At 38.0% G+C, this 26,922-nt stretch overlaps 2 protein-coding genes and 1 pseudogene across 2 annotated transcripts; 2 read left to right on the plus strand and 1 right to left on the minus strand.

Moving 5' to 3' along the window:
- The first annotated feature begins 6,840 nt into the window (after positions 1-6,840).
- LOC127628026 (thy-1 membrane glycoprotein-like) lies at positions 6,841-11,145 on the plus strand. Its single transcript, XM_052104676.1, has 4 exons — positions 6,841-6,988; positions 7,920-7,974; positions 9,970-10,302; positions 10,396-11,145. The coding sequence occupies exons 2-4, from the start codon at positions 7,929-7,931 to the stop codon at positions 10,497-10,499; spliced, it is 483 nt and encodes a 160-aa protein (XP_051960636.1). The 5' UTR covers positions 6,841-6,988; positions 7,920-7,928; the 3' UTR covers positions 10,500-11,145.
- Positions 11,146-11,260: 115 nt separating this feature from the next.
- Positions 11,261-15,885, plus strand: LOC127628115 (uncharacterized). Its single transcript, XM_052104806.1, has 2 exons — positions 11,261-11,405; positions 14,781-15,885. The coding sequence occupies exon 2, from the start codon at positions 14,857-14,859 to the stop codon at positions 15,481-15,483; it is 627 nt and encodes a 208-aa protein (XP_051960766.1). The 5' UTR covers positions 11,261-11,405; positions 14,781-14,856; the 3' UTR covers positions 15,484-15,885.
- A 1,453-nt stretch (positions 15,886-17,338) lies between these two features.
- Positions 17,339-26,922, minus strand: part of LOC127627384 (uncharacterized) — a 43,865-nt pseudogene continuing 34,281 nt past the window's right edge.

A 26,922-nucleotide genomic window follows, 5' to 3' on the forward strand; every position in this document is an offset into this window, starting at 1 on the left:
CTAGAGAGTTATCGGGTTTTGATCGGTCAGTTGCCCAGTTGTCCTGGAGCGGTCAACTACATCTATGTGTCTTTGACATATGTCTCTGTAAGGGTCCGTCCACACCGAACTAAAAAGCTGGACACAGTGCAACGAACGAACTCCGGTGGCTCGTCAGTACACAACTGTGCAGCACGCAGAATAACATGGATAAGGTGTTCGTAAAATGTAAACCGAAGCACAGAACCGTGTGATATCCTATCAACTGCACATTCAGTCTTGTTTCAAAAGCATGGCATTACTAACAAATGAATGCATGCTGACATCCAGACTATGGTGAAGTCATTAAAAAGTCACGTTTAAAGGGAATTCACAGTCCGGGGCCATGTTATATGTAAATGCAGCTAGATCTCCCTCGTGTGGTCAATAAACGCAAATACGATTTCAGAGCCGTATTACAGAGTTTAATCCTCTTCATTGTTAATCCTCTTAGTCAGTCGTTGTAACTGTTACTGTTTGTATGTAACTGCACAACAGGTGAACACATTCATTTAAGTAGATATTACATATGTAATGTCCCCAAAATAATAATAATAATAATAATAATAATAATAATAATAATTAAAACCAGAGAGATCAAATGCAATTGCTTCTTGGTGAGAGCTGTTACATCAAAACTCATTTGATACACCCTCAGAAACACTGCTTTGATCACAGCATGTATGTCTGTAAAATATAAAATTCTTACTGATCTTTAATATATTATTTACTGTAATGTGTGTTGCATTCATTCTGTTTCACTTTATTTCATTTTATTTTATTCTTTTATTCTATATACCTACACTAAAAAGTGTAAAGATTATTTTTAAGATTTATGAATTTAAATTTGAAAACAAAATTCCATTAAATTAAATTGTGTATATTTTTTTAACTGAATGAAATAAAAAAACAAAAACAAAAAAGTATAAACAAATATTAATAAATAAATAAAAAATATTTTTTTATTTGATTTTATTTTGCTAAAGATTACTCAATTAAATTTGAAGGAATTTTGTTATGGAATTGAAATGCGTAAGCCTTAAAAGTATAGTTCATCCAAAAATTACATTTCTCTCATCATTTACTCACCCTCACGCCATCTCAGATGTATGACTTTCTTTCTTCGGTTGAACAAAAACAAAGATTTTTAGAAGAATATCCATACAATGCAAGTGAATGGTAACCAGAACTTTGTAGCTCCAAAAATCACATAAAGGTGACATAAAAGTAATCCATAAGACTATATCTTCTGAAGTGATATGATAGGTGTGGGTAAAAAACAGATAAATATTTTTGTTATTTTTTACCCTAAATTTCCATTTTCACTTTCAGATGTGAAAATGAAATTAAACAGGCACTGCATGTGACTTTCAGATGTAAAAGTGAAAGTAGAGATTTCGAGTAAAAATTAAATAATGACTTAAATATTTATTAAATATCATACCCCTTCAGAATATATAGTCATATGGATTACTTTTATGTTACCTTTATGTGCTTTTTGGAGCTACAAAGACCTGATCACTATTCACTTGCATTGTAAAGACCTACAGAGCTGAAATATTCTTCTAAAAATCTTTGTTGTTGTTTTGCCGAAGAAAGAAAGTCACACATATCTAGGATGGCTTGAGGGTGAGTGAATGATGAGATAAATTTAATTTTTGGGTGAACTATCCCTTTAAAATAAAATGTTAAGGTGTATATTGTTATTTTATTTCAACTTCTGCACTTCTTTTCTGTGACTGTTTTTTTTTTTTTACTGATGGCAATATTGTGATGCTATATTGTATGCTTGGCAATATTATATGTAAAATCATGCTAAATAAAGGTCTTTGAAGTTGAGAGAGAGAGCAAGTTTACAATAGTTGGAATGTGGTGTATAATGTTTACGAAAAAAAAAACTATGAAATTGTAAGACACTAATAAATAAATAAAATAAGCAAGAATGGAAGAAATCCTCCATAGATTTGTTTGGGATCAGATTCAGTTTTTTCAAAAACATAAATGTATCTCTTGCATGCCTATTCATATTGCATATAATTGCATAAAGGCAGATTTTTTCAATTCAGAATGTCAGAAAGAGATGAACAAAGTCTTGGAAGCAAGAGCATTGTGAAAATATGTTATGCCAGTGCTGTTATTGCTGCATAATTCTGTATATTATATAGGTTTATTGTAAGTTAAAAGCTGAATTTTTCTTTAATTTAGGGAGTGTAAGTAATAAATTATTTGGCAACATTTGTGTGGTACTGCTGAATTAATCTCTTCATTTGATGTGAAGGCCAGGTTGTCATGGTATATTTTGAAATCCTTTTAAATGTAAAACACCTCCCTTACACTCCACCAACATTGTTATCAGACACGGCAAATTAACAATTCAAAATAAAGCTGTGGAATTAATTCTCAATCTCACCAATGAGCTGTCAGTGCATCTCAAACCTTCAACCTTGTATGTCACTTAAGGAAACACTGGAGATGTCACTCTCATTGAAAATAATCATTCATCCCCTTGATAAGCTAAAAGCAACAATAAACACTGCAGCGTGTGATATTAACCTGTCTAGAAAAGCTGTTTGTCTGAGGTGCATCAATCTTTTTCTGATTGACTGAAATCTTTGTCATATTGAATATACCTGCACCCATCTTAGAGAAATATGACAAAGGCTTTTTACATGCTAATATGTCCTTTAATTTGAATGCAAAAAGCAACAAACAAGGACAAAAAACACCACACAAGCATTTACTGAAGATTAATGTGAGAGGACAAAATGATTGACAGCTGTCAGGGAAAGTGGAATCTTATGGATTTACTTAAACTGTTAATGTGGTAATATTGAATGGTACAGTATAAATTTAAAGAGATTCTTTTTTTCAATTAATATAGATTTAATAAATCACTGCACACTCCAATTAATGCGAGGAAAAATTGAGAGTGAATCAAGTTAATGTGTGCAGAACTATTCTATTCTGTTCATTTTTATATTATTTTACCTCAATAGATATACTAGTTGGGAACAAATGTCAACCATCCTCAAAAAATAAAAATGCTCAGTGAACTTAACAAAATGATGGAAAACTTTTCCATGCAATGTATTTTACATTTTACATCATAAACTAATCTATTTGAATGAATATGATCAAGTCTTGATGTATGAACTTAAATTAATTTGTTACAACTATTAGATAAAAAAAAATCATCAAGTCATCATTTTAATTACATTGAGGCAATTGAATTTATACCACTTCTGTTTTTATATATTGTTGTTGTATATATATAACAAGCTGTTTGTTTGTAGTCTTTACAACATAGGTCGACATCTTGCTGACATCAAGCTTTCCAACCAAAAATGTGAAGGTCCTAATAGCATATAAAGGCAGCATAAATGTAATCTTTAAGACTCCAGTGGTTTAATCCACGTTTTATGAAGCGATATGAAAAAATAAGATTCACTTCAATACATCTTTAACTCATAACAAAAACAAATTCTCTCGTATTAATAATGCTGTGTATTGTCAATTTCTTCATGATAAGAAATGCACAGTGACATATTATGATTCAATAATTCATGAGGCATCATGTTATAATCTAGCTGCATTATGTGCAGGGTTGGGGAGTTATAGAATTACATGTAACGGGATTACATATTTTAAAATACAAAATATAAGTAACTGTATTCCACTACAGTTACAATTTAAATAATTGGTAATTAGAATACAGTTACATTCAAAAAGTATTTTGATTTACTGAAGAGATTACTTTACATTTGTTTCATTTAATATTTAGCCCTTTCAGATGGAAAACATGTATCCATATAAATGATGTGATCCAAAGTGCATTTAAACAGCGGTGAAACACTTTCTTAAGATGTGTTACATTCATACAGAGAAGTAAGTTTGAAGTAAGTTTGGAGCAGAAGAAATATAAATAAACCTTGTGTAAATTGTCAGCTTTATGCTAAGCTAAAATGCTATTTCTAGCCATTTTACATGCACATGTTACCAGGCACGATCATATTATTTTATCAAGAAAATTCATATTAGATCATAATTTCTTTTTTTCTAGTAAGACCTTTTATATTAGGGTAAAAATCAATTTTAGAAACAACACTGCATAAGATATATAGTTTTTTCAGAGAATGTATTTTTAACATGTGTATTTTGTCTTCTGGCAAATTTTGTATAGTCAAAACAAGTGAAAAAATCTACCAGTGCAGCAGTAATTTACTGTACTTTAGAATACTTTACTGACCTTGAGTAATCTAACAGAATACGTTTTACATTTTACAGCATATATTCTGTAATCTGTAGTGGAATACATTTTAAAAGTAACCCTCCCAACCCTGATTAAGTATGCACGCTCAAGGAATGAGCATCCCCATGACAGAGTGCGCATCAGCAGGGTGTAGTTTCAATCTCTCCCCATTAGATTGGGACATTCGCACAACTAGAAGAGACACTGACCGCACAGAGAAATGTCAGTTTCTGAGTTTGTAGTTATTTACATGATCTGCTTCCATATTGTTTGAACTTTAATAAAGCTGTAATGCATTTAAAGAAGCAGAGCGGCAGCTCCGGCTCCACTTATTCTAAAACGAGAGTGCTTCTGTATTTACTTATTTTGTATTTTTGTTTAATTCCCTCATACTTTGCGATCTACATCACCTGAAGCTGTTTGGAAAGTTTAGATTGCAATTCTTCCTCTCCTCAGTCAGGCATGAACTGCAGTACTGCTCTTATCATTAGTTTAATCAAATGAATATTTAAGTCCTTTTTCAATAAATCTCCACTTTCACATTCTTCTTTTGTTTTTGGCTATTCACATTCTTTTTACATATCGCCACCTACTGGGCAGGGAGGAGAATTTATAGTAAAAAAGGACTTAATCGGTTTCTCACCTACACTAATCATACCACTTCTGAAGTTACACTGGAGTCTACGATTACTTTTAAGCTGCATTTATGTGCTATTTGCACCTTCAAATTGAGTGGCAACTGGAGTGGCATGAGGTTAATTAGTAAATAATGAAAGAATTTTAATTTTAAATCAACAAAAATTCCTTACATCAAACAAATAACAGCACACACAAGTACCACATAATTGTTTGTAAATGTATGCAATACTTGAAATCCCATGGTGACAGATTTTATAGTCAAAGTGAACAATTTCAGATTGTGGGGAACTCAACACTTGCCTCATAATGCATAAAATGGGACTCGAGTCTGAAGCCAGTGCTGAAGCGGTCTCATATGCATCAACTCGAGCGGCGCGACAGTGGCCGAGGATGCTATATGCCCCAGGAGCCTCTGGAACTGTTTGAGAGGAACCGCTGTGCCTGGCTTGAGGCACCTGAGCACTGACTGCGCACGCTCGTTTGTGAGGTGTGCTGACATTAAGACTGAGTCTAACTCCAAGCCGAGAAACAAGAAAGGGTCAGGGTCGAGGCAGAATGGAGATGTGAAAGTACGCTTCTGCGTGAGCATTTGGAACAGGAGTCTGTGTAAAGTCCGGTTGCGAACTTGCAAGTCCAAGATTGTCCACTACCCACCACCTTTTTTGGGTACGATGAAGTAAGGGCTGTAGAAACCCTTCTTCATCTCGGCTGCAGGGACAGGCTCTTCACATCCTTGAGTAGCAGAGTAGCAATTTCTGCTCGTAAGGTGCTGGCGTTTTCGCCGCGCATTGACGTGGAGTGAATTGCGCTGAAACGCTAAACCGGGAGCCCGGCGAACTCAATCGTGTAGCCGAGTTGGGCGGTCCTGGCCAGCCAACGTGACGGGCTGGGCAGCACAAGCCATGCATCTAAGCTCCGTGCGAGGGGCACTAACGGTATGGTCGTTTTGGATGTACATGGCGAGGGGGAGCAGGTAATAATGCGTCGAGAGGCAAAAGCGCGTCCCGAGGCTTGGGTGCTGAGAAAAGACTCCAGACCTTGCTCCGCGCACCCGGCAGGGGGTGGGTTATCGACAGAGGAGGATGACCTGCAGGGACGTCTTCAAGACTAGTTGGCACTGGCCAGGTCTGATGACCCACAAAGTGAGGAAATGGCTCTTTTATTGAAAATGTGAGTACCACAGCCCGAAGGGGGTGCAGCAAAAGAAAAAGGGAGGACTGAGGATTCTCCTCCAGGCCCTCCACTAGGGGACGGAGTGGTCTTGCTACCAGCTCCGGGGCAAACATTTGACTTCCTGGGTCAAACTTCTCAACACCATACACCAAAAGATTAAAATACTCTGTCACACTGCAGGAAACCGCGCTTCCGTGTTCTTTCGATCAGCAATTTTCAATGGCGGAAAAAGGCAGATCTATATTAGCAAATACTTGTGCAGGATGGGAACTGTTTCTTCTTCCGCTCATCTTAACTTCATAAATGCTGAAAGACACAAGCAGACAAGCGCTTGTGACTTCACAAGACTCGTTCAAACAAGATAAAAAAATAATAATAAAAAAATTAATCATATCCGCCAAAAAGCTGCTGTGTGTCAATTGTCTCTAACAGAGCAGACACGATAACAATGAATATCATCATTTATGTATCCCTTTTCCTAATGCAAGATCTGGAGGAAATTTAAAAAAACCCCACTCTCCAATAATCTGTGGAAATGGGGTGTTTCAACCCCGCAAACAGCACAATTTGAGTGAAGGACCCATAGACAGCAGTTCTTTTTTGGGCAACCAAAAGAACCCGGAAGGGGCAATGTGGAGCGTTTTTTTTTTTTTTTTTTTTGTAAACATTAGCTTCATCTATAAACTCTGCTGTATAAACCAATGAAATCGTGAAAGTGGGCGGAACTACACGTGTCGCCCCTCCCCAATACGCCCCACCGTCAAGGCTGCACTCTGGAGTACTTGCACATCTCTCACAACCTCAAGGTCCCATTTTTTTCACTTACACTCTGTGGGGCTAAAGTTTTAGGACCCTGCGTCAAGGGTATCCAACCAAACAAAAACGGACTGGGATTAAAGCCTATAAAAGGTAAACGTAATTGCATTTACTAATAAGATTTGTTCTGTGATCTGTGATTGGGGACTGTACTGAGAGATCAGCTTTCATAATCCTGTCAGACAATAATCTTCATGTTTTAAAAACGATGTTTTGTTGCACTGCTTGTTTTTATTTTACATTAATCGTGACACTCGATTTTGCACAGCTTTCGTATTATTTCATCAAGGTATGTCCCCTTGTGTGACTGAATGGACAGTTCACGCACATGGATCTAGAGATATCTGTCCTGTTAGCACTCCATACCTATGTATTGATCTGAAACATTGCATGGGTGCAGCAGATGGGAGGGGCTGCTGCAGTCAACTGCAGTGCAGTGGCTCACGGAGGCCTGCTATTTGTTGGATGCAGCGCTGCATAAGGCAGTTAGGTGGAGCTATAGGACTGTTTTGCTGTTACTGTCTCAAGGAGAGCTCAGTGTCTTTTTTTATTTATTTTTTATTAGTATATTACACAAAAGAAACAGTGTAATATACCGCCCCCTCAAAGATAATTGTTGAAGGGGTAAGTAAAAATTCTGTGACCTTCATTCCATACTTACTATTTTTCTGTGGAAAACAAGAGGAGACATTTTGAAGAATTTTGACCCTAACAGTGAATGAGGACTGAGGCTGCTACCTAACATCTCCTTTTATGTTTCACAGAAGAAAGAAATTAATATGGGTTTGGAACAACACGTGGGAAATGGGTGAACTAACTTAATTCATCAGCTCTGCTTTTAGCTCTTCTGAAAAAAAAATGGCTTTTTAGACCACATTTATTTTAAGGCACATTTTGTGAGTGACATTGCATTTATGATGTTCAGAAAAAAACATTCAAAATATAAGTATGTCAATATGTTGTTTTGCGTCTCTTCTGGGGCATTTAGAAGTGTTAATTTCTCTCCCCTTTGATTTCTCCATAGAGTTCTGTAATGAACACATTAAAATCTATGTTTGGATGGCTCCTTGTTCTCGGAGGTAAGAGAATCATAAGGATGTTTCTTTTCTTATTAAACCATTTTTGTTATTCAGTATTGACAAAATATTCTCAATACAATACTGTATTAAACTGCCTTAAAGGAATATTCCAGGTTCAATAAAAGTTAAGCTCAAGCAACAGCATTTGTGGCATAATATTGACTAAAGGGTTCACACAAAAATTAAAATCTCTCATCATTTACCCACCCTCATGCCATCCCAGATGTGTATGACTTTCTTTCATCTGCAGAACACAAACAAATATTTTTAGAATATCTCTGTCACGGTCCTGTCACTCTGTCAGTTTGGGTTTTTGTCTGACAGGAACATGGCATCACCATCCCAAGTAGTCTTGTGTTTCATTATCTGTCTTTGTGTGTCTGGATCCCGACTTCCCAGTCTATTTCAGTTTCGGTCTGTGTCGGGGTTCGGACACTCATGCTCCATGTTCTTGTCTGTTTCTCGCGACTGAGGGCGTGCGTTGTGCTCACTTTGCACTGCGCGCCCGGTTCACAAGCTGTCTTCATGTTGTGCTGAGGTTCGATAACTTCGGTCTGAGATTTCGGCTTGTGTTTGGCCAAATTCTCACACAGGTGTCTTGTCTTATTTTTGTCGCCTGTTGCATGCATCGTTTGCCGTTTATCTCGTGATGTATGCTCAGGTTTCGCTTAGTGTGAATGCGTGGCATCACTTTGTTTGCCGTTGCTACGCAATCTCTTGTCTTGTTTGTCGGTTTGAATGGGCGTATATTGCCTTATTGTCTTGGCAATGTGCTCTCTTAGCATTCGGGTGTTTCGTTGTTTTGTTTCTGTATTGCTGCGTGTCTCTCTCTGTCTTACGTCATACCCCACCTCCTTGTTTGCCCATTATTAATTTATTAGTCACACCTGCCCTGTCTTGTTAACCTGTTAATTTCTCTCCCTATTTATTCTCCTCATGTTTGCTGTCCAGTGCCACTTTGTCTTGTTTTCCAGTCGGTCTTGTGTCTTGTTTCCAATTGTGTGTTTTCAATCTTCCCTGTTGGTCCTGTTTCCCCTACCTAGTTCCTGTTTCGGTCCGGTCAATCCTGTTTCCCTCTGCTCCAGCCTGGATTACACTTTTCCCCCTTCAGCGTAGTTTATGTTTGTGTTTCCCCCTTGTGGGAGTTTTATGTTGTTGTTTTTTTTTTTTTTAAATAAATAAATCCCCCTTTTTTGAAGCTCCAAAAAAACAAAGGCAGGATAAAAGTAACCCATAAGACTACAGTGGTTTAATCAATGTCTTCTAAAGCCAGATAAATATTTTGGGTGAGAACTGGAAAAAACACCTTTTTCACAAAAAATCACATAAAGGCAGCATAAAAGTAATCCATACGTCTTCTGAAGTAATGCTGTCACGTTGAATGAAAAACAGATTCATATTTAAATCCTTTTTTTACTATAAATCTCCAATTTCCCTTACAGATTTATAGTAATAAAGGACTTAAATGTTGATCTGTTCACACCTAACATATAGCTTCTGAAGATATGGATTTAAGCACTGGAGTTTTATGGATTACTTTTATGCTGCCTTTATGTGATTTCTGGAGCTTCAAAGGTTTGGTCACAGTTCACTTGAATTGTATGGACCTACAGAGCTGAAATATTCATCTAAAAATCTTAATTTGTGTTCAGCAGAAGAAAGAAAGTCATACACGTCTGGAATGGCATGTGGGTGAGTAAATGATGAGAGAGTTTACATTTTTTGTGTTAGCTATCCCTTTAACAGAAAAAAATATTTAGACTCGTCCCTCCTTTTCTTTAAAAAGAAAAATAAGAAAAAACTGATAATAATTTTATAAAAGCACTTTTTGTGGCAATGAACATTATGCTACAGATGCTGTTGATTGAGTTTATTGAACCCAGTATATTCCTTTAATTTAAGTTTAAATTTAACTTCAATCTGATGAACCCTGTCTTCACAATTTGTTGTGCCAAGAAGACAAAATTGATGGTCCTTGTTATTTTACATCTTCAGTTCTGATGAGCCCAGTCTTGTGTCAGGATGAGGAGACCATAATTACAGTATGTCAAGAGGAAGATAATGACCTCAGAGTGGACTGCCTCCTGGAGCCCAAAGCCAACTACCACACAGACTATGAGTTTTCCATGTCCAAAGGCTCAAAGGAGACCATCATAAACACCAACATATCTGGCATCATGCCTGACCCCAAGTTTAGACACAATACATTTGTAACAGAACTTGAACCATACGGATTCAGGCTGATCATGATGAGCTTCACCATTACTGAGAATACAACCTTCATTTGTAAAGTAACCAAGATCCAGAAAACACTGTCTGTTGAATTAGGTACAACAATTGAGATAATTCTCTATGTCTCACTGTGTAAAAGTAAAAAAACTATTTTCTCTGCCTAAACTTGAACTTGTCTTTGCCTTCCAGATACCATCCAGCCCTGCTCTGCCATCAGCTTGTTTCTGTTAGGTTATCATTGGCTCAGTCTTTTGGTTCCTTTGTGCATCGTACAGCTATGGGAAGGCTTCTAAGAAACATTCAGTGACAGGGTGTACAAAATTTTAATTTCGATAAATAAAGCAAAATGTATTTCTGATATTTTCTTGAATATATTGGCGCTAGCTTTACTGCAAAGTAAGTATTGCTTGCTGCATCTATGAAGTTATTGTTTACTTTGTCTTTTTACATGTCAAGTCAAAGTACAACTCACCACATGTTGTGTGTGTGCTGTAATAAGTTAAAGGATTTGTAATGTACTTGACTGCTTTTAAGGAGTGTCTGTCAGCATTGTTGTAGGAGAAAGTTAGCTCAATCAGTGGTGTGACTTTGTAGCAGAGTTAACAAATAACTTCCCCAAAGAATAATGATAAAATAACATGAAATAACATGCTTTCAATGAAATGCACCAACTAACTTTAGAGTCCAGGCACCTTTTCTGTATTTAAACATTAATTAGTAATTTTTGTTGTTGTTTCATCACGTTTACAGAAGTAACTCAGTTTGTTAAGACTCTGCTTTCATACACTGCAATAATGCATCTAATTTTACAATTGCAACTATATTATATTGTATTATAAATGCAGTATTAATAATGTAGCATATTGCTGAGCATTTGTGCAAGTACTTCAGCAAAGGAATTTTCACATCCTGTCTGTTTACAAATAAAATATTATGTTTCATGGAGTTTTTCTTATCTTTTGTTCATTTAACTTGCAAACATTTAACAGGTATCGCCTAAATTGGTTGGTATCTGTGTACTGAGTCAGTCTTGGCGTCATTAGGAATGTTTGTTTATGAAATGAAAGTGAAAGCGGCTTCGAGTCAAATGTGTGCTTTTAAGTGAGATTATTCGGCTCATAACGCACTGGGGAACGCAAACCAAGGTATCAGAAGTTACGGTGACGTGTCTCTATCAAACACGTCCTTTGACATACAAGGTTAGTAAACATGAGCTTTTTCAACAGCAAAACAGCCTACGTGGTAAAAGGTTGGTATCGGGAAAGTGTCTTTGTTTTCAACCTGTCTAAAAATGGCGAAGCTTCTCGCAAGGAGGTTAAATACGTACAAATGTATTAACGTCTCGTCTTCTGGGGAACTGCGCATTATAAATGTTAAATTAAAAGTGAAAAAAGAGGTTCCTTCCAAATAACCCTATAAGAATAGTAGCATGTTAAGTGTTAAATTCCAGCAATGGTATGTTTATGTTATTTAGGGTTTCAATCGCCTTTTCGTTAAGATGTTAGGGGTCCAAGCACGAAGTCCTGGAAAAATGTTCCAAAGGAATTTAGAAATTTTGATTTATCGTCAAACGGTACGCTAAAATATATTTAGTGGGCGTGGCCCTTTACTAAAATTGTTACCACTTTTGAAGGATTGAGATATTATCACCAAATTGGAACACTTATGTATGGGACCATTCTGAGGACACACACACACACAAAAAAAATCGCACGCCTCTGCCTCCTGGTGGCGCTATAATAATGAAAAAAGAAACATTCAATTTTTCTAACTATGGAACTGTTGGTCCGATCGACTTGAAATTTGTCATGCAGTGTCTTTTACCAAGGTGCCATGTTGGAATATGAGGACAGTCTATATCTTTAAAAACATGGCCGCCATTGACCAATCAGCTTTCAGCAGCTATTTTGTTAAATAATGTCTACAGACTCTACTGATCAGTTAGGTTTAGAAAAGGGGTGTGGGAATTTTTCCAGGACTTCGTACTTGGACCCCTAAAATCTTAACAAAAATCTACACAACTTGCAAAGACGTCAGATTGTGGTACCGTTCATATTACACAACTGTCTGTCTTGTCATGGAAGTCGTAGGGTTTTCAAATTGCACGACGAACCTGGACTCCAAATTACTTTTCACAACAGATTACACGCGAGAAGTGATATGAGATATGAAAACAAATGCATGATCATATGTTATGCATTTCAGAATATGATGTGTATGTTTTTAATCGCCTTTACATAATGTGTAAAGGCATCATATATTTTATTGGTTACAATATGAAAAAGTACCTCCTCCTAATGTGTAAAGGCATCATATATTTTATTGGTTACAATATGAAAAAGTACCTCCTCCTGAAAAATCTACCTATTTGCTTACCTGACTGTCCAAGAGAATTGGCAATTTCTCTCCAACCCTTCTCTTTCTTCACCCGGTTGTGGTACAATTCAGAGGAAACCTCAAATAGGCACTGGTGCTCCTGCCAATGTTCCACAAATTGTTCCTCCATTTCTTCGGTCCAATTAGACTTTCTTGATACCGCAGCCATACTAGTTGATGTTCTGTTGCAGGTACATCAGGACTCCTCCCACTGAAACTTCCCGTGCCCCGTTTCTTGCTCTGTCATTGGCTGTAGGTCACCGCAGCAGTTGTATTCAGTCAAAACACATTTCCCATTGCACGATTTGGAATCGACAGACAGGTCCATATATTTAACATGCTAGATATCTTGCTGACATCAGCAAGCATTCTCTCAGATCGCATCTTTGATCATTCATATTTTGTATTTGTCGCTCACAGAAGCTAGCTGTGAATTGCCTATGATTTCGGGCTTTTGTTTGCGATCTCCACAAAACTGTCGGCGAGTGAAAATCGGGCCTAAAATCATGTAGTGTATACTCGGCATAAGGCCTTGCCATTTTTATATAAATTAATGCAGTGATAGAAATGAAAATTAAAACCTCCTTTACCAGTTAATTTCCACAAAGTGTCTGCAAAATACATTCCAAAAATACAGTTAAATTAATCAATTTTCACTTTAATTTTTGCAGTGACTGCGTTGTACCTGTCAAATTAAAACTAAAATGCAATTGCTGATTCCATACACTGCAATCTTGAGGCAAGGCAGCCAATATTAAAATGATAAGGAAAGTGTGAAAAAAAGAAATGGACCCTTCAACCTGATCTCATGTAAACTCATACATATTTTGGAGTTGGCTATTTCGTATGATGTCATACGGTTTCGTTCACATAATTCCGTACGATTTCATCATTTGCAAATGTCTAATACGGAAGTAAGCACTGTTTTATTCTGCCTCTTCTAATCAATAAAGACAGATATTTATGATTATAAATGGACTGGTTATTTAAACACGGAACACTACACTCATGCACTCACATTCTCTGGGACAGTTTCTTTCCAGTGCACTCTTAAAAACTGGCACCTTCTGCAATAGCATACACAACAATAGTTCCTATTATCACAAGCACGAGTTCCATACACGACATACTTATTAATATTATGGCCTTTCCCACACCCCTTTTCTAAACCTAACTGATCAGTAGAGTCTGTAGTGTATACATGCTGTTGTGTGTGACAGAAGCAAGTGATTGTCACTTATTAGATGGAAACAATGTCAGCAATGTCATTGGCTGTAGTGAAAGTCATATGCATTCATACAAGTGCAGTTGTACGATATCATACTAATTTTAGCCAAATTTAGAAAAGTTGTACGAATCCTTACGGTTTCGCAGTGAGAGTGTAAAGCAATGTGTATTTTTGAACAGTTTTATTTTTAACAGTTTTAGAAGAATTTTATTGAAATGATCCAACAAATGTAAAAAACATCACTTGTAATAGTGACATGAGGTACCTAGAGAGCATACAAACAGTTTTTTCATTCTTTTAAAAAATCCTTAAATAAATCTCGAAAAGATCATGCTATTGATTAAACTGTGTAAAATAAATGAGAGTTTTGCAAAGCTTGTCAGAGCGAGCCGTGGATACCAAGGGGGGTGGAGCTTAGCGAGGGGTCAATTGCAAATAAATTTTTTCCAAAACATTTGATTAATTTTAACAAAATAAGGTGAAAGAATTCAAATTAAAATGCAATGTTCAGTTTTAATTTTATCTTTTAATTTTCGTTTTCACTTTCAAAGCCAACATGTAAATGCTATGTTAATGAGTGGGTGGTGCTTAAGAGAGGATCATTTGATTGAGCGTTTCTTACACTAGGGGAGCAGAGAGGTTGACACAGAAATAGATGTGGATATTAGGGCTGTTATTGAATAATTAATCATCAGTTGTGTGCCATTTATTAATTTAATCGATCATGAACCCAGATTTTTTTCTTTTTCTTTTTTTTAAGAAAAGGAGAGACAATTTGAACTTAATTTTTGTGGTAATCAACATTATGCTACAAATGCTGTCAATTGAGCTTAACTTGTATTGAACCTGAAATATTTATTTAAAATGTTTATATGTTGGCTTTGGGGACATTTTTATAGGGTGATTGTAACATTTCAGTGTTTAATTTGATTGTTAACTCATAATTGTATGTTTAAATTGTGTTGTTTAGGAACTGCGGGCTCAGTAAGGAGTGAAAGACAAATCCAATATACTTCAGTAGTTCTGAGTGTTGGATAAGTGCCAATATGCCAATACAATTCAGTGGATGGCAGACATACTGTGACAAATCAAAGCATCTTAAACCAGGTCAACAACCCAAAAAGAGCCATGGCTATATTATGTTCCATGGAACACACAAAACAAATGCCTCAGCTATCATATCATCAGGGTTCAAGCCCTCTGCTGGAGGAAAACTGGGCCCTGGAGTCTATTGTAGTAGGGACATGAACAAAGCCATGAGTTACCCATTATTATGTGCTCCTAATGACAGAGTTGTGTTCAAGCTTCGAGTGAGAGTGGGTAAAGTGAAGAGGATTGACAGCCAAAGCATGAACCTGCAAACCACTTGGCATCAGCATGGATACGATACAGCATGGTTGCCTGCCACTGTTGGTCTCGAGGAGGACTGCGTTTGGGACCCAAAGCGACTCACTGTGATTGGAATAGCACATTGCACAGACACCAGTACTAAGAGTTCCCTGCAGAGTCTCATAATGCAGAAAGGACAGTTACAGAAACAGGATGGGAAAAATCTGAGTCAATGTAAAGTATGCGATCAGCAGACACTGGATAAACACACAGTAGAGAAATGCTGGTCCTGTAAGGCATACATATGCCCCTTTATGGATAAGCATGTCTGCCATAAAAGCTGAGTTTATTATTCCTACTGAATACACTTACCTATCTAACAGATATATATGCAACGTAATTATAACTGATAATTGAAACCAACACTGCAGAAATGTTCACAGATAAGTAAGGTTTTTATGTTCTATATTTTCATGAGACATACATGAAATGGGATTTTCATTGGATATCATGATTAATTGTGTATTGTGTTCTGAGGTAAACTAAAACTGTAATATTAAATACAAAATATGTATATTCAGCTAATCATACCAGGAACAGTAAGAACATCAGTAAATGTGCTTTTAATTTGTTCCGATTAACCCTCTTGATAAAAAAGTTGACTATATTTGGTCTTGTAGTATATCACTCCTTACATGCTTGAAACAGATTGTACCAAATATCATACTTTTGAAAGATCAGATTCATCACTGTAATGTGTAATATTATCCAAATAAATACTTATAAGAGTGTAAATTTAACCTAATCGCTTTATTGCATTTTAATTTCATGTCACCAGAATATTTGGTCTAATCATTTGATCACTTAATTTATAATCATCCATCCATCCATCCATCCATCGTCAACCGCTTATCCTGTGTACAGGGTCGCGGGGGGCTGGAGCCTATCCCAGCTAACATTGGGCGAAAGGCGGGGGACACCCTGGACAGGTCGCCAGTCCATTGCAGGGCCACTAATTTATAATCATATTTATTATTTTAAAAAAATCAAATTTTCTCACTTTTCTCTCTTGTTCTGCCTTTACACATATGCTCTTGCTTTGAACAGTTCTGGTTGAAATTTAGTGTTGTGATTCTGAAATGTAGTTATAGTTGGTAAATAATTTGTGTTTTATTGCTCAGAGAGTTAGTCTCTGTGCATTTAAAGCATTTCAATATACAGTATTTAAACTTAAAAACTCATTTTCCCCAAAGTTCCCCCGAAGAATTTTACTGACATACTTTTGTGCAAACCATTTTTATGCAGAACTACACAATACAAAGGAGAGCACAAAGATGTGATCCACTGGTGCCAACTAATTTTATACAGCATACTGTACAAGCCTACTTAGGGATGTGATCCACTCAATGATGAGTTCAATTTAATTTAGGTCTTGAATACAATCGATTGATTGTTTAATTTAGTTCAATTTAGGCTTATTTGCATATCATTTTTCATAATTGTCAAAAAAAAAAAAAAAAGAGACAGACAAGAGATGTGTCACTTCCTGTTTGAGATTCTGTTTAGGTCCACACCCAGTCAGAGGCTATTAGCATGTACAATATGGAGTCTGAATGTTGAGTTAATAATACAGTACATCAAGTTAATCAAACTAGTGAAATCACAAAATGAACATCTCCTGATGTACATCCACTGACAGTTACAATTTAATTTGGTTTATTAAAAACAGTAATGAATGAAAACTGACTATTGACTGAGACTGGAAACCACCAGTTGGATTGGTCAAGTCCAAACCTAAGATTGTTTTTTACGTAGCTAATTTTGGCTGAAATTTCTTCAACAAAAAGATCAAAATGTTCAGGATATCAATTTCATTAAAAGAGAAAGTAGAACTAAGAGAGAATCATTAAATTAATGAAGCCTACAATATATTTAATGTTCTAATTCATTGTGTAAGACAACGTTTCTTTATCCTACATTCTTTCAGATGTAGCAAGAGCAAGATGTTTTTATTTATCTATGTATTTCTATTTCTATCTATTGTAAGCAAAATATCTTGCTTATCCGGCTTACAGTGTGAGCCATTTAATTATATAACAATTTAAGCAGCTTTTAGGTATACAGTCAGCTTATTTTATTTCATTTTTGTTTATTTCAAAAGGAACACAAAAGACAATTTAAAGATTTGTGCATAAAAAATATTTCATTTATTATTATTTCCAGCTTCAAGACAAGAACATACAGTTTAAAATTATCAAGAAAAAGACGAACTCTCCAAGGGTACTTTAATAACGTTCATTACTAACACCACATGCCCCTTGCTTTGGATAAATTTCATCAATGACTGTGATTCGATTTGGATCCCACACACAGTCTTCTTCAAGACCACTTTTCACCATGCCACATTTTGGTGGGCACCAGGCAGTGTCATAACCATAATCATGCCAGGTTTTCTGCAGTGGATGACCTTGATAGTTGATCTTTATCACTTTCCCAACATTGACCTTCACTCTCAGAACCACTCTCTGGTTCTCAGGTAGATCTAGGGGGTATTTGGAGGCCTTCTTTAGATCTCTACTGAGGTAGACACCAGACCCAAGCATCCCTCCAGAAGACCGTTTAAAGCCATTGACCTTGATGTGCACAGCAGCCTCCCTGGATGTGCCATGATACATCCTGTATACTTTTCCTTCAATTGGTGCTATGTAACTATCAAGGCATGGTGGAACAGCTGGACCCAAGTCATCTTCAGCCCACATGTCTGTACCTGGACAAAACACAAATAATCTCAATATCCTCAAATTATTGTGAAAACTCTGGTTACCAGATCACAAGAAGAGAGAGAGAGAGAGATAAAGTTTAAATTAAATATATGTCAACAGTATACAAATATAATTGGTTGTTACAAGGTTGGTAGGCTTTATAGAAATAACAAATTAAGCTTACCTCTGATGTTGCTCCTAACTCTGAATGCAGACTTCCTGAAATCTAGTTTATAAACGGCGTACTGTTCAGGGTGTGTCCACGGAAGGTATTACATTGACTTTCAGTTTCTCTTCAAAAAAACTAGTTTGTAGATCTGATTAAACTGTGGCTGCCTTTTAAAGTTCTCCAGCATCCAAAACAAAGAGAGTCTTACTAATATTTCTCTAAAACCAGTTTATTGATCATTCTGAAGTAAATATGGTGTGATTTGTTTCTATGTTCTAATGACATTTGTCAAGCTTTTATGAAAACAAGCAAGTTTTCAGAGCATTTATCTCTGTTTCATGTTCTGTTTAATATTTTATGAGTAACCTCTGTATATAATGAAGTATGTGTGTTTGTGTAATGAAAAACAGTACATTGACTTCTAAGTAATGTGACCTGCGAAATGCTTATTAATCCCAAATTTTTCTTGTTGTTTTACTGTTTTTATATTATTTTAATAAGTATTCTTTAAATTACATTTTCCAATAAAATTGAAATGACAAGGACTATCAACAGCACAGTTTCCTTTCAAACTAAAATTCCAATATATTTAAAGTTTTGTTTCTGCCGTAAAGGAGTGATTTCCTGTAAATGCTCCACCTAGTCAGAAACTTTGTACACAGCTGTGACAGATGGAGTCTCAACATAAAAGATCAAAAGTGTCAGGGTAATGAACAATAACATTTCACATAGATAAGTGTAGTTGAGTTGGGGTCAGTGTACGGTCTGTTGCTTAATCTCTGAGAAATTCAGTCTGAGCAGAGAGTAATCGGACACAAATTCCCATTAAAAATGTAGGCTATTCTAATTATTAATTACGTGAAACAACTTTTAAAATGGAGGGTGTATAGCAATTGCTTAGTGAAATCAAATGTTCTAATTTTATACGATATTGTATGTATAACACTCCACAATTATCAATAAATTCCCAATATTCTTTTCCCCATGTTCAATTCAGTAGGCTGAATGGTTAGTTAGCTCAATCTACGAAGTATATTTTTATCTCATGACAAACAGTATATACTCGTTACTTAAAATGTCATACATATGGCAGGTCAGAAAACATCATGAAAATAATAATTATAACCTGACAGATACTAAATGAGGTCTAGTGTGAGACAGTAACCTGCAGACAGTGTTGGGTAAGATACTCTAAAAAAAAGTTATTAACTACTAACTACTAATTACATCTTCTACAGTGTCCTTAGATTACTGTACCAATTACTCTGTCTGAAAAGTAATTACATTACTTATTATTAATTACTTTCTAAAACCCTTAACCACCTCGACCAGGGGAAAAATACAAGGATAGACATGAAATTGTTCTTTTAATTCTTTCTAATAAATCATATAAAATCAAATAAATGATTCAAGAACTGGCCAAAGAATTTATGGGGGCTGCATTTAATTAGAAAATATTTTACATTATACATTTTAACTGTTTTGTTCACACTGTAAAATATCCAAGAAATAATTGTTGTGCCAATGAAGATTTTGGAGATAATGCAATAAAGCACATTAAGGTGCTTTGACTTACAACTGCTAGTTCAGCCAGGAAGTTTACACATCTGTTTAGAATAACAAACATTACAACGACATGAATACAAGCCTTTGTACCGTGAGTTGAGAGCATTTGACTACCGTGCGCACACAGTGAGGTTCTCTCTTGAAACTGTAGCAGAAATGTGCATTTTTTGAGTTACAAACACTAGGAAATGTGAAATACTTTGAATCTACACACAAATACATGTTAGACCAACATTTCTGTCCAGCTTCAGCCTATGAAAATATTGTAGGACATTGCCAGCATTGACTGTACAATTCTCAATAAAAAATAACTTTGTGTTTCTCAAAACAAACACCACAGACTCTTTACTTTGGACGAATTACATCAATGACTGTGATTTGTCTCGGATTCCAAACACAGTCAAGTCCACTTGACGCAATGCCACATTTAGGGGGCACCAGGCAGTGTCATACCCACGATCATGCCAGTTTTCTTTCATTGGGTGACCTTGATTGTCAATCTTTATTACTTTCCCAAAATTAACCTTCACTTTCAGAACACTTCTCTGTTGAATGGGAACATCATGATTGATCTTTGTGCTGGCTTTGTCTAGATCTCGGCTGAGATAGACACCTTGTCCAAATATGCCACCAGATTGACGAAAACCAACGGCTTTAATTTTTTCTGCATCCTCCTTTGTTGTGCCATGGAACATTGTGTAGATTTTATCCTCAACTGCATCTTCTGTGCTTTGAAGACAGGGTGGAATTTCATCAATAAGAGTAATTCGTTTCGGATCCCAAACACAGTCTTCTTCAAGACCACTTGACACCATGCCACAGTTTGGAGGGCACCAGGCAGTGTCATAGCCATAATCATGCCAGGTTGTTCGCATTTGGTGATGTTGAGAGTCGATTTTCTTCACTTTTCCTACATTGACCTTCACTCTAATAACAACTCTATCATGTGGACGATTAAGAGGATATCTGCTGGCCTTGTTGAGATCTCGGCTGAGGTAGACACCACATCCCAGCATGCCACCTTCAGATGGAAAAAAGCCACGGGACTTGATCTGTTGCGCCACAGTTTGAGAGGTCCCGTGATACATTAGGTATACATTACCATTTATAGGCTCTGCATTACTTTGGAGACATGGTACACGTGGATACAAGTCGTCCTCGGCCCACATGATTAAACCTAAAGACAAAAAATAAACCTAAAAACTTTTTAAATGTTCCAGTATGACTAAATAACACCCTACTTAAAAAGAGAAAGAAGGGAGGGAAAGGGCTAAGAAAAAGAGTAGAAGTGCAATCACAGACAGTTTTAGAGTGGGGGTAAAAATATGAAACTTACCTCTTCAATTATCAATTTAGTCTGAGCAGAGTTTAACACAGATTACAACAGGGAATGGATCTTAGGCACAGCATCTAACCAATAGTGTAAACCACAGGACAGGAGTAATACAAGTTTTATGACAAGCTCATAAGTAAATTCTGATAGCCTGAAGCATGTTTTGGAGTGAGCAAACTGTAGTGTATGTTAAATTACATATCAGCAAAATATTAGTCATACTGGAACGTTTAAAAAGTTTTTAGGTTTATGTTTTATCTTTAGGTTTCTTTCCTCTGTGCTAACTTCTATAGTATAGAACCGAGGTCACTAATAGGCGGACCGCGGTCCGGATCCGGACCCAGCCACCGTTCTGTCCGGACCCGGACCAATAACCTATAAATTATTGAGAATTATTGACTTTTGACGGAGCGTTTCTATTTTAAACCGTGCAGCTTTTCTAGCATTTATGGTACTGGTTTAGCACGGCCCAGGAAACTCACAGACCAATAGCATGTGTTGTAAATCATGTCATGTGATGCTACTCGAGTCAGCGAGAGATACACACACAGGGAGAGACGAGACGAAAGAGAGACGATCGTTTCACATGGTGTGTTCTAAAAAAAGAAAAGTGGACAGCGAAAACAGAGCTTTTAATCAAGAATGGACAGATGTTCATTCTTCCCACGGGCAGTTCAAAACCGGTATGTCTCATATGTTCAGAGACTGTCGCGATTATTAAAAGCGGCAATGTGAAGCGCCACTATGAGACAAAGCACAAATCTTTTGACCAAACATACCCACTTAAATCCGAACTGATGGCACAGAAAATAAACGATCTAAAAGCCCAATATGATCGATCCAGCAGAATCCCTGGATCACATTCATTCACTGCCCAACAACGTGCTAACGAATGTTCCCTTAAAGTTGCTTGGATTTTGGGCAAACATAAAAAACATTTACTGATGGAGGGGTTGTCAAGGAGTGCGGTAGCTGAAACCTTATTTGAGGGAAAACAAAAAGACGATGTGTGTAAAAATCAAGCAAATACCTATGTCAGCATCATCAGCAACAAAGAAAACAGAAATATTAACCCATGATGTGCTAGCTCAGCTGTATGAAGCAATTCACAAGGCACCATGCATAGGCTTAGCTGTTGATGAGTCCACTGATGTGTCTGGCAATGCTCAGCTGTTTGTTTTTGTAAGGTTCTTCAACAAAGACAAGGAAGAGTTCTGTGAAGACCTGTTAGGTGTCACACCCCTTCAGACCAGTACAAGAGGAGAGGACATCTACCTGGCCATAAAGGAGATGTTAACGAAGAGGGCAATAGAGCTGAAACAAGTGGTTTCAATAACCACAGATGGAGCCCCTGCCATGGTAGGGAGAGAGGAGCTGTGGCAAGAATGAAAGAGGACAATCCTAAACTCATCTCTTACCATTGCATAATGCATCAGTTAGTCCTGTGCTCCACCCTGTCAGACGAGTATGCTGAGGTGATGAACACAATGATAAACTTTCTCAGAGCTTCCTCTTCCCATCAGCATCGCATGCTCAGGGAATTCCTCAGAGATGTTGATGCAAATGCTGATGACCTTCTGCTACACAACAATGTAAGATGGCTCAGCAAAGGTAGGGTGTTGGAGCGCTTTTGGTCCATCCGAGGGGAAATCGTAGCTTTCTTGACACAGCTGAAGAGCCAGAAGGCGACAACATTTTCTCTCTTGTTGGAGGATGACAAGAAGATGGATATTGTGGCTTTTTTGGTTGATATCACTTCACACCTGAATGAACTGAATTTAAAGCTACAGGGCAAGGACAATTCAGTTTGTGATCTGATGACAGCTGTCCACTCCTTTCAGAGGAAACTTGTGTTGTTTAGGGAAGACCTGCAGGGAGACTGTGCACACTTCCCAACTGTGAAGGAACAGGTTCAGGGTGAGAGAGATTTGTCTTTTGTTGACTTTGTTGACAAAGCTGATTGTAAACTTCAGCAAGCGTTTTGACAACTTCAGCCTTGGACAGCAGCTCACCCTGTTTATTCAGAACCCATTCCTCATTACAGATGTCAGGGGGTTCTCAAAGGAAGTCACACTGCTCTTCAAGTGGGCAAATGCTGGGCCTCTCCAGATGCAACTGGTCGATCTCCAAGCAGATGTGGCCTTGAAAGAGCATTTTGGAAAAACTGATCCTGCCACTTTCTGGCTTAAAATGGTCTCAGAGACCGCTTTCCCAGGTCTGAGGAAAGTAGCCTTGTACATCTTTACCATGTTTGGCTCCACATACAACTGTGAGGCAGCTTTCTCCACAATGAACATTATTAAAAGCAAATATCGATCCAGGATCACCAATGAGCACCTACACATGTGTATGAGAATGGCACTGAAACCATTCCAGCCCAGATTTAAAATCCTGGCAGGACAAGCAAGGGCTCACTTTTCTCACTAAGCAAGAGAAAGTGTGGAAGTGAGATATAAAAGGCAAAGAAAGAGAAAAGGAGGTGTTAAAGCTGTACAATTGTTAATATGTGTTGAGATTGTTTATTATAAAATGTGTTTAAACTTAAGATGTGAAGGAGTTAACTAAAAAGTAAAAGGGAAACTCAAGCTATACTTTTTATTTCATTTATCTAAAATTAAGCACTTTATTTTGAGATGCACATTTTTCAAAAGCTCTCTGTTGTGTTTTATTTATTTATAATTTATTTTTAAATGCAGCCTTTATTTTATTTAAATTGATAAGAGTACTTATTATTTATGATCCCTACAGCTCAATATATAAACTAACAATAAATATTGTTGAAATATTATTGAATTGTACTTTATTTTATTTGACAGTCGTCTGTTGACTAGGCTACTAACATATTTTCATACAACTACTAGGCTGTGGCACTGAATGATAACGCAAGTTAGTCATTGTGATGTTGCGGACCTTTGGTTGATGAAATTTTCTCTAACTGGACCTCTTAGAATTTTAATTGAATATCCCTGGTCTATATCTTTAAAAACATGGCCGCCACTGACCAATCAGCTTTCAGCAGCTATTTTGTTAAATAATGACTACACTACACAACTTTCAAAGATGTCAGACGTTCATATTACACAACTGTCTGTCTTGTCATGGAAGTCGTAGGGTTTTCAAATTACACGACGAACCTGGACTCCAAATTACGTTTCACAACAGATTACACGCGAGAAGTGATATGAGATATGAAAACAAATGCATGATCATATGTTATGCATTTCAGAATATGATGTGTATGTTTTTAATCGCCTTTACATAATGTGTACAGGCATCATATATTTTATTGGTTACAATATGAAAAAGTGCCTCCTCCTGAAAAATCTACCTATTTGCTTACCTGACTGTCCAAGAGAATTGGCATTTTCTCTCCAACCCTTCTCTTTCTTCACCCGGTTGTGGTACAGTTCAGAGGAAACCTCAAATAGGCACTGGTGCTCCTGCCAGTGTTCCACAAATTGTTCCTCCATTTCTTCGGTCCAATTAGAGTTTCTTGATACCGCAGCCATACTAGTTGATGTTCTGTTGCAGGTACATCAGGACTCCTCCCACTGAAACTTCCCGTGCCCCGTTTCTTGCTCTGTCATTGGCTGTAGGTCACCGCAGCAGTTGTATTCAGTCAAAACACATTTCCCATTGCACGATTTGGAATCGACAGACAGGTCCATATATTTAACATGCTAGATATCTTGCTGACATCAGCAAGCATTCTCTCAGATCGCATCTTTGATCATTCATATTTTGTATTTGTCGCTCACAGAAGCTAGCTGTGAATTGCCTATGATTTCGGGCTTTTGTTTGCGATCTCCACAAAACTGTCGGCGAGTGAAAATCGGGCCTAAAATCATGTAGTGTAAACTCGGCATAAGGCCTTGCCATAATGCAGTGATAGAAATGAAAATTAAAACCTCCTTTACCAGTTAATTTCCACAAAGTGTCTGCAAAATACATTCCAAAAATACAGTTAAATTAATCAATTTTCACTTTCATTTTTGCAGTGACTGCATTGTACCTGGCAAATTAAAACTAAAATGCAATTGCTGATTCCATACACAGCAATCTTGAGGCAAGGCAGCCAATATTAAAATGATAAGGAAAGTGTGAAAAAAAGAAATGGACCCTTCAACCTGATCTCATGTAAACTCATACATATTTTGGAGTTGGCTATTTCGTATGATGTCATACGGTTCCCTTATCGAGAGGTCTCTCCTATTGCGTAAGTAGCTTACGCTATGGGAAAACTCCGTTTCTCGAGAAATATTGAAGTCTTTATGTAAAACGCATTGCAGCTGCATAGCAGACAGTGATGAGCGAGGCAGCTCGGTCATTGGCTGTGCTGCGGCAACTGCTCGAACCAATGACGGGGCGATTTAGAGCAGCGCCACCAATGGGGCGCACCCGCTTCAGCGCTCATAGCCTGCTGAAATTAGCATATGAGGGCTATATAATGAGCATCCCGTCATTCCGGTTCTTTAGATTTAATCTCCTTCAGTGAAGACCTTCTCTTTGCTGGATCCTCCGGATTGTTGGAGTCTTTCGCCGCCGTTGACACGCTTACAGCGGGACTGCTGAGAGGACGCCGGCACCTTCAGCCGCCTTCGAAGCCTTCTGCTATGCCATCCAGCGCGCATCGCATATCCTTTTACTAAGCATATCCTTTTACTGCAAGCGCTCGCCCCCGCGACGCTTTTTTAAGTAAAAGAGTGATGTTTCTAAGGTGTTGTTTCAGATGCCTTCAGCCTGCGCCTCGTGCAGAGGCCCTCTTCCTGACGGGGATCGTCACATCATTTGCACTCGCTGCCTGGGACCAGACCACGCAGAAGCTGCACTCATTCAGGGCGGATGCCCCGAATGCGACTCACTGGGCCTCGCCGGCTGGCGCTTCGCTTTGCCGTTTTCACCGCAAGCGAGCCGGCTGCCACCGTGCTGCCACCTCTGTTCGAGCCGCGCAAGAAAAAGTGCCGCTCACAGAGGCTGCCAGAGCACGTAGACTTCGGTGACGTCACGCCGGCCCAGTCCCCGCGTACTTCACCGCTACCAGAGATCTCCCCGCCGCCCAGGAGAGCGGACCAGCACCCCTCCAACAGAGCGGTGGGTCTCGTCTCGTTCGGCGCACCAGGGAACGACGATGGAAAGGATGACATTCTTTCTATTGACGCTGCATCCAACGACTGGCCGGGCTCGTTCGACCCCGCGCCATCGACATCTGCGGACACGAGCGCGGGCACCAGCATGGAAGAGACCGCCTCAGCAGCAGCAAGCAAAACGTGTAAAACATTACCCAGTCCCCTTACAGGCGGCTGGAAATGTCTGTACAGCAGTCGATGGGCCAGTCACAGAACTCGCTCACCTGCACTCAAACACCGTGTTAACGGCAACACACAGAAAACACAAAAAATCATTTTCTGCCTGTGTCACTAAGGGGGTCACGTGTCCACGCTAAAGTGCGCACTCCCACTTATCAATACTGTCCAAACAGTGCCAAATACTTCCCCAGCTCCAGCTGGACGACCCATAAATGTAGATCGCGTGCCTACTGTCATGTATGCACCACTACACACAAGCACTGTTCCCACAGTTATAAATGCTTCCCCAGTAAAAGCGGGAAGTACTATAAGTATAGCTGCGTGCCTGCTGTCATGCACGCACCCCTACACACACATACCCATACAGTTTCACACAGCTCTCTAAATGCCGCAAGCATCACAGATGCAATGCGCGAGCTAAGAAACTCCCGCTAAATGCGGAAAGCTTTATGTGGCGGCGTGCCTACCACAGTATGCACCCCCACCCATAAGCTGCCCATACAGTTCCAAACAGAGCCGCGAGCATCACAGATGCGACGCGCGGACAGAAACTACCCGCTAAGAGCGGGAAGCTTTATGGAAGTGGCACGCGTGCCTATGTATGCACCCCCACCCGTAAACACTGTAGTTTCTAACATTTCTCCGGC

The sequence above is a fragment of the Xyrauchen texanus genome, chromosome 34, assembly GCF_025860055.1.
Source record: "Xyrauchen texanus isolate HMW12.3.18 chromosome 34, RBS_HiC_50CHRs, whole genome shotgun sequence".
Classification (NCBI taxonomy): domain Eukaryota; kingdom Metazoa; phylum Chordata; class Actinopteri; order Cypriniformes; family Catostomidae; genus Xyrauchen; species Xyrauchen texanus.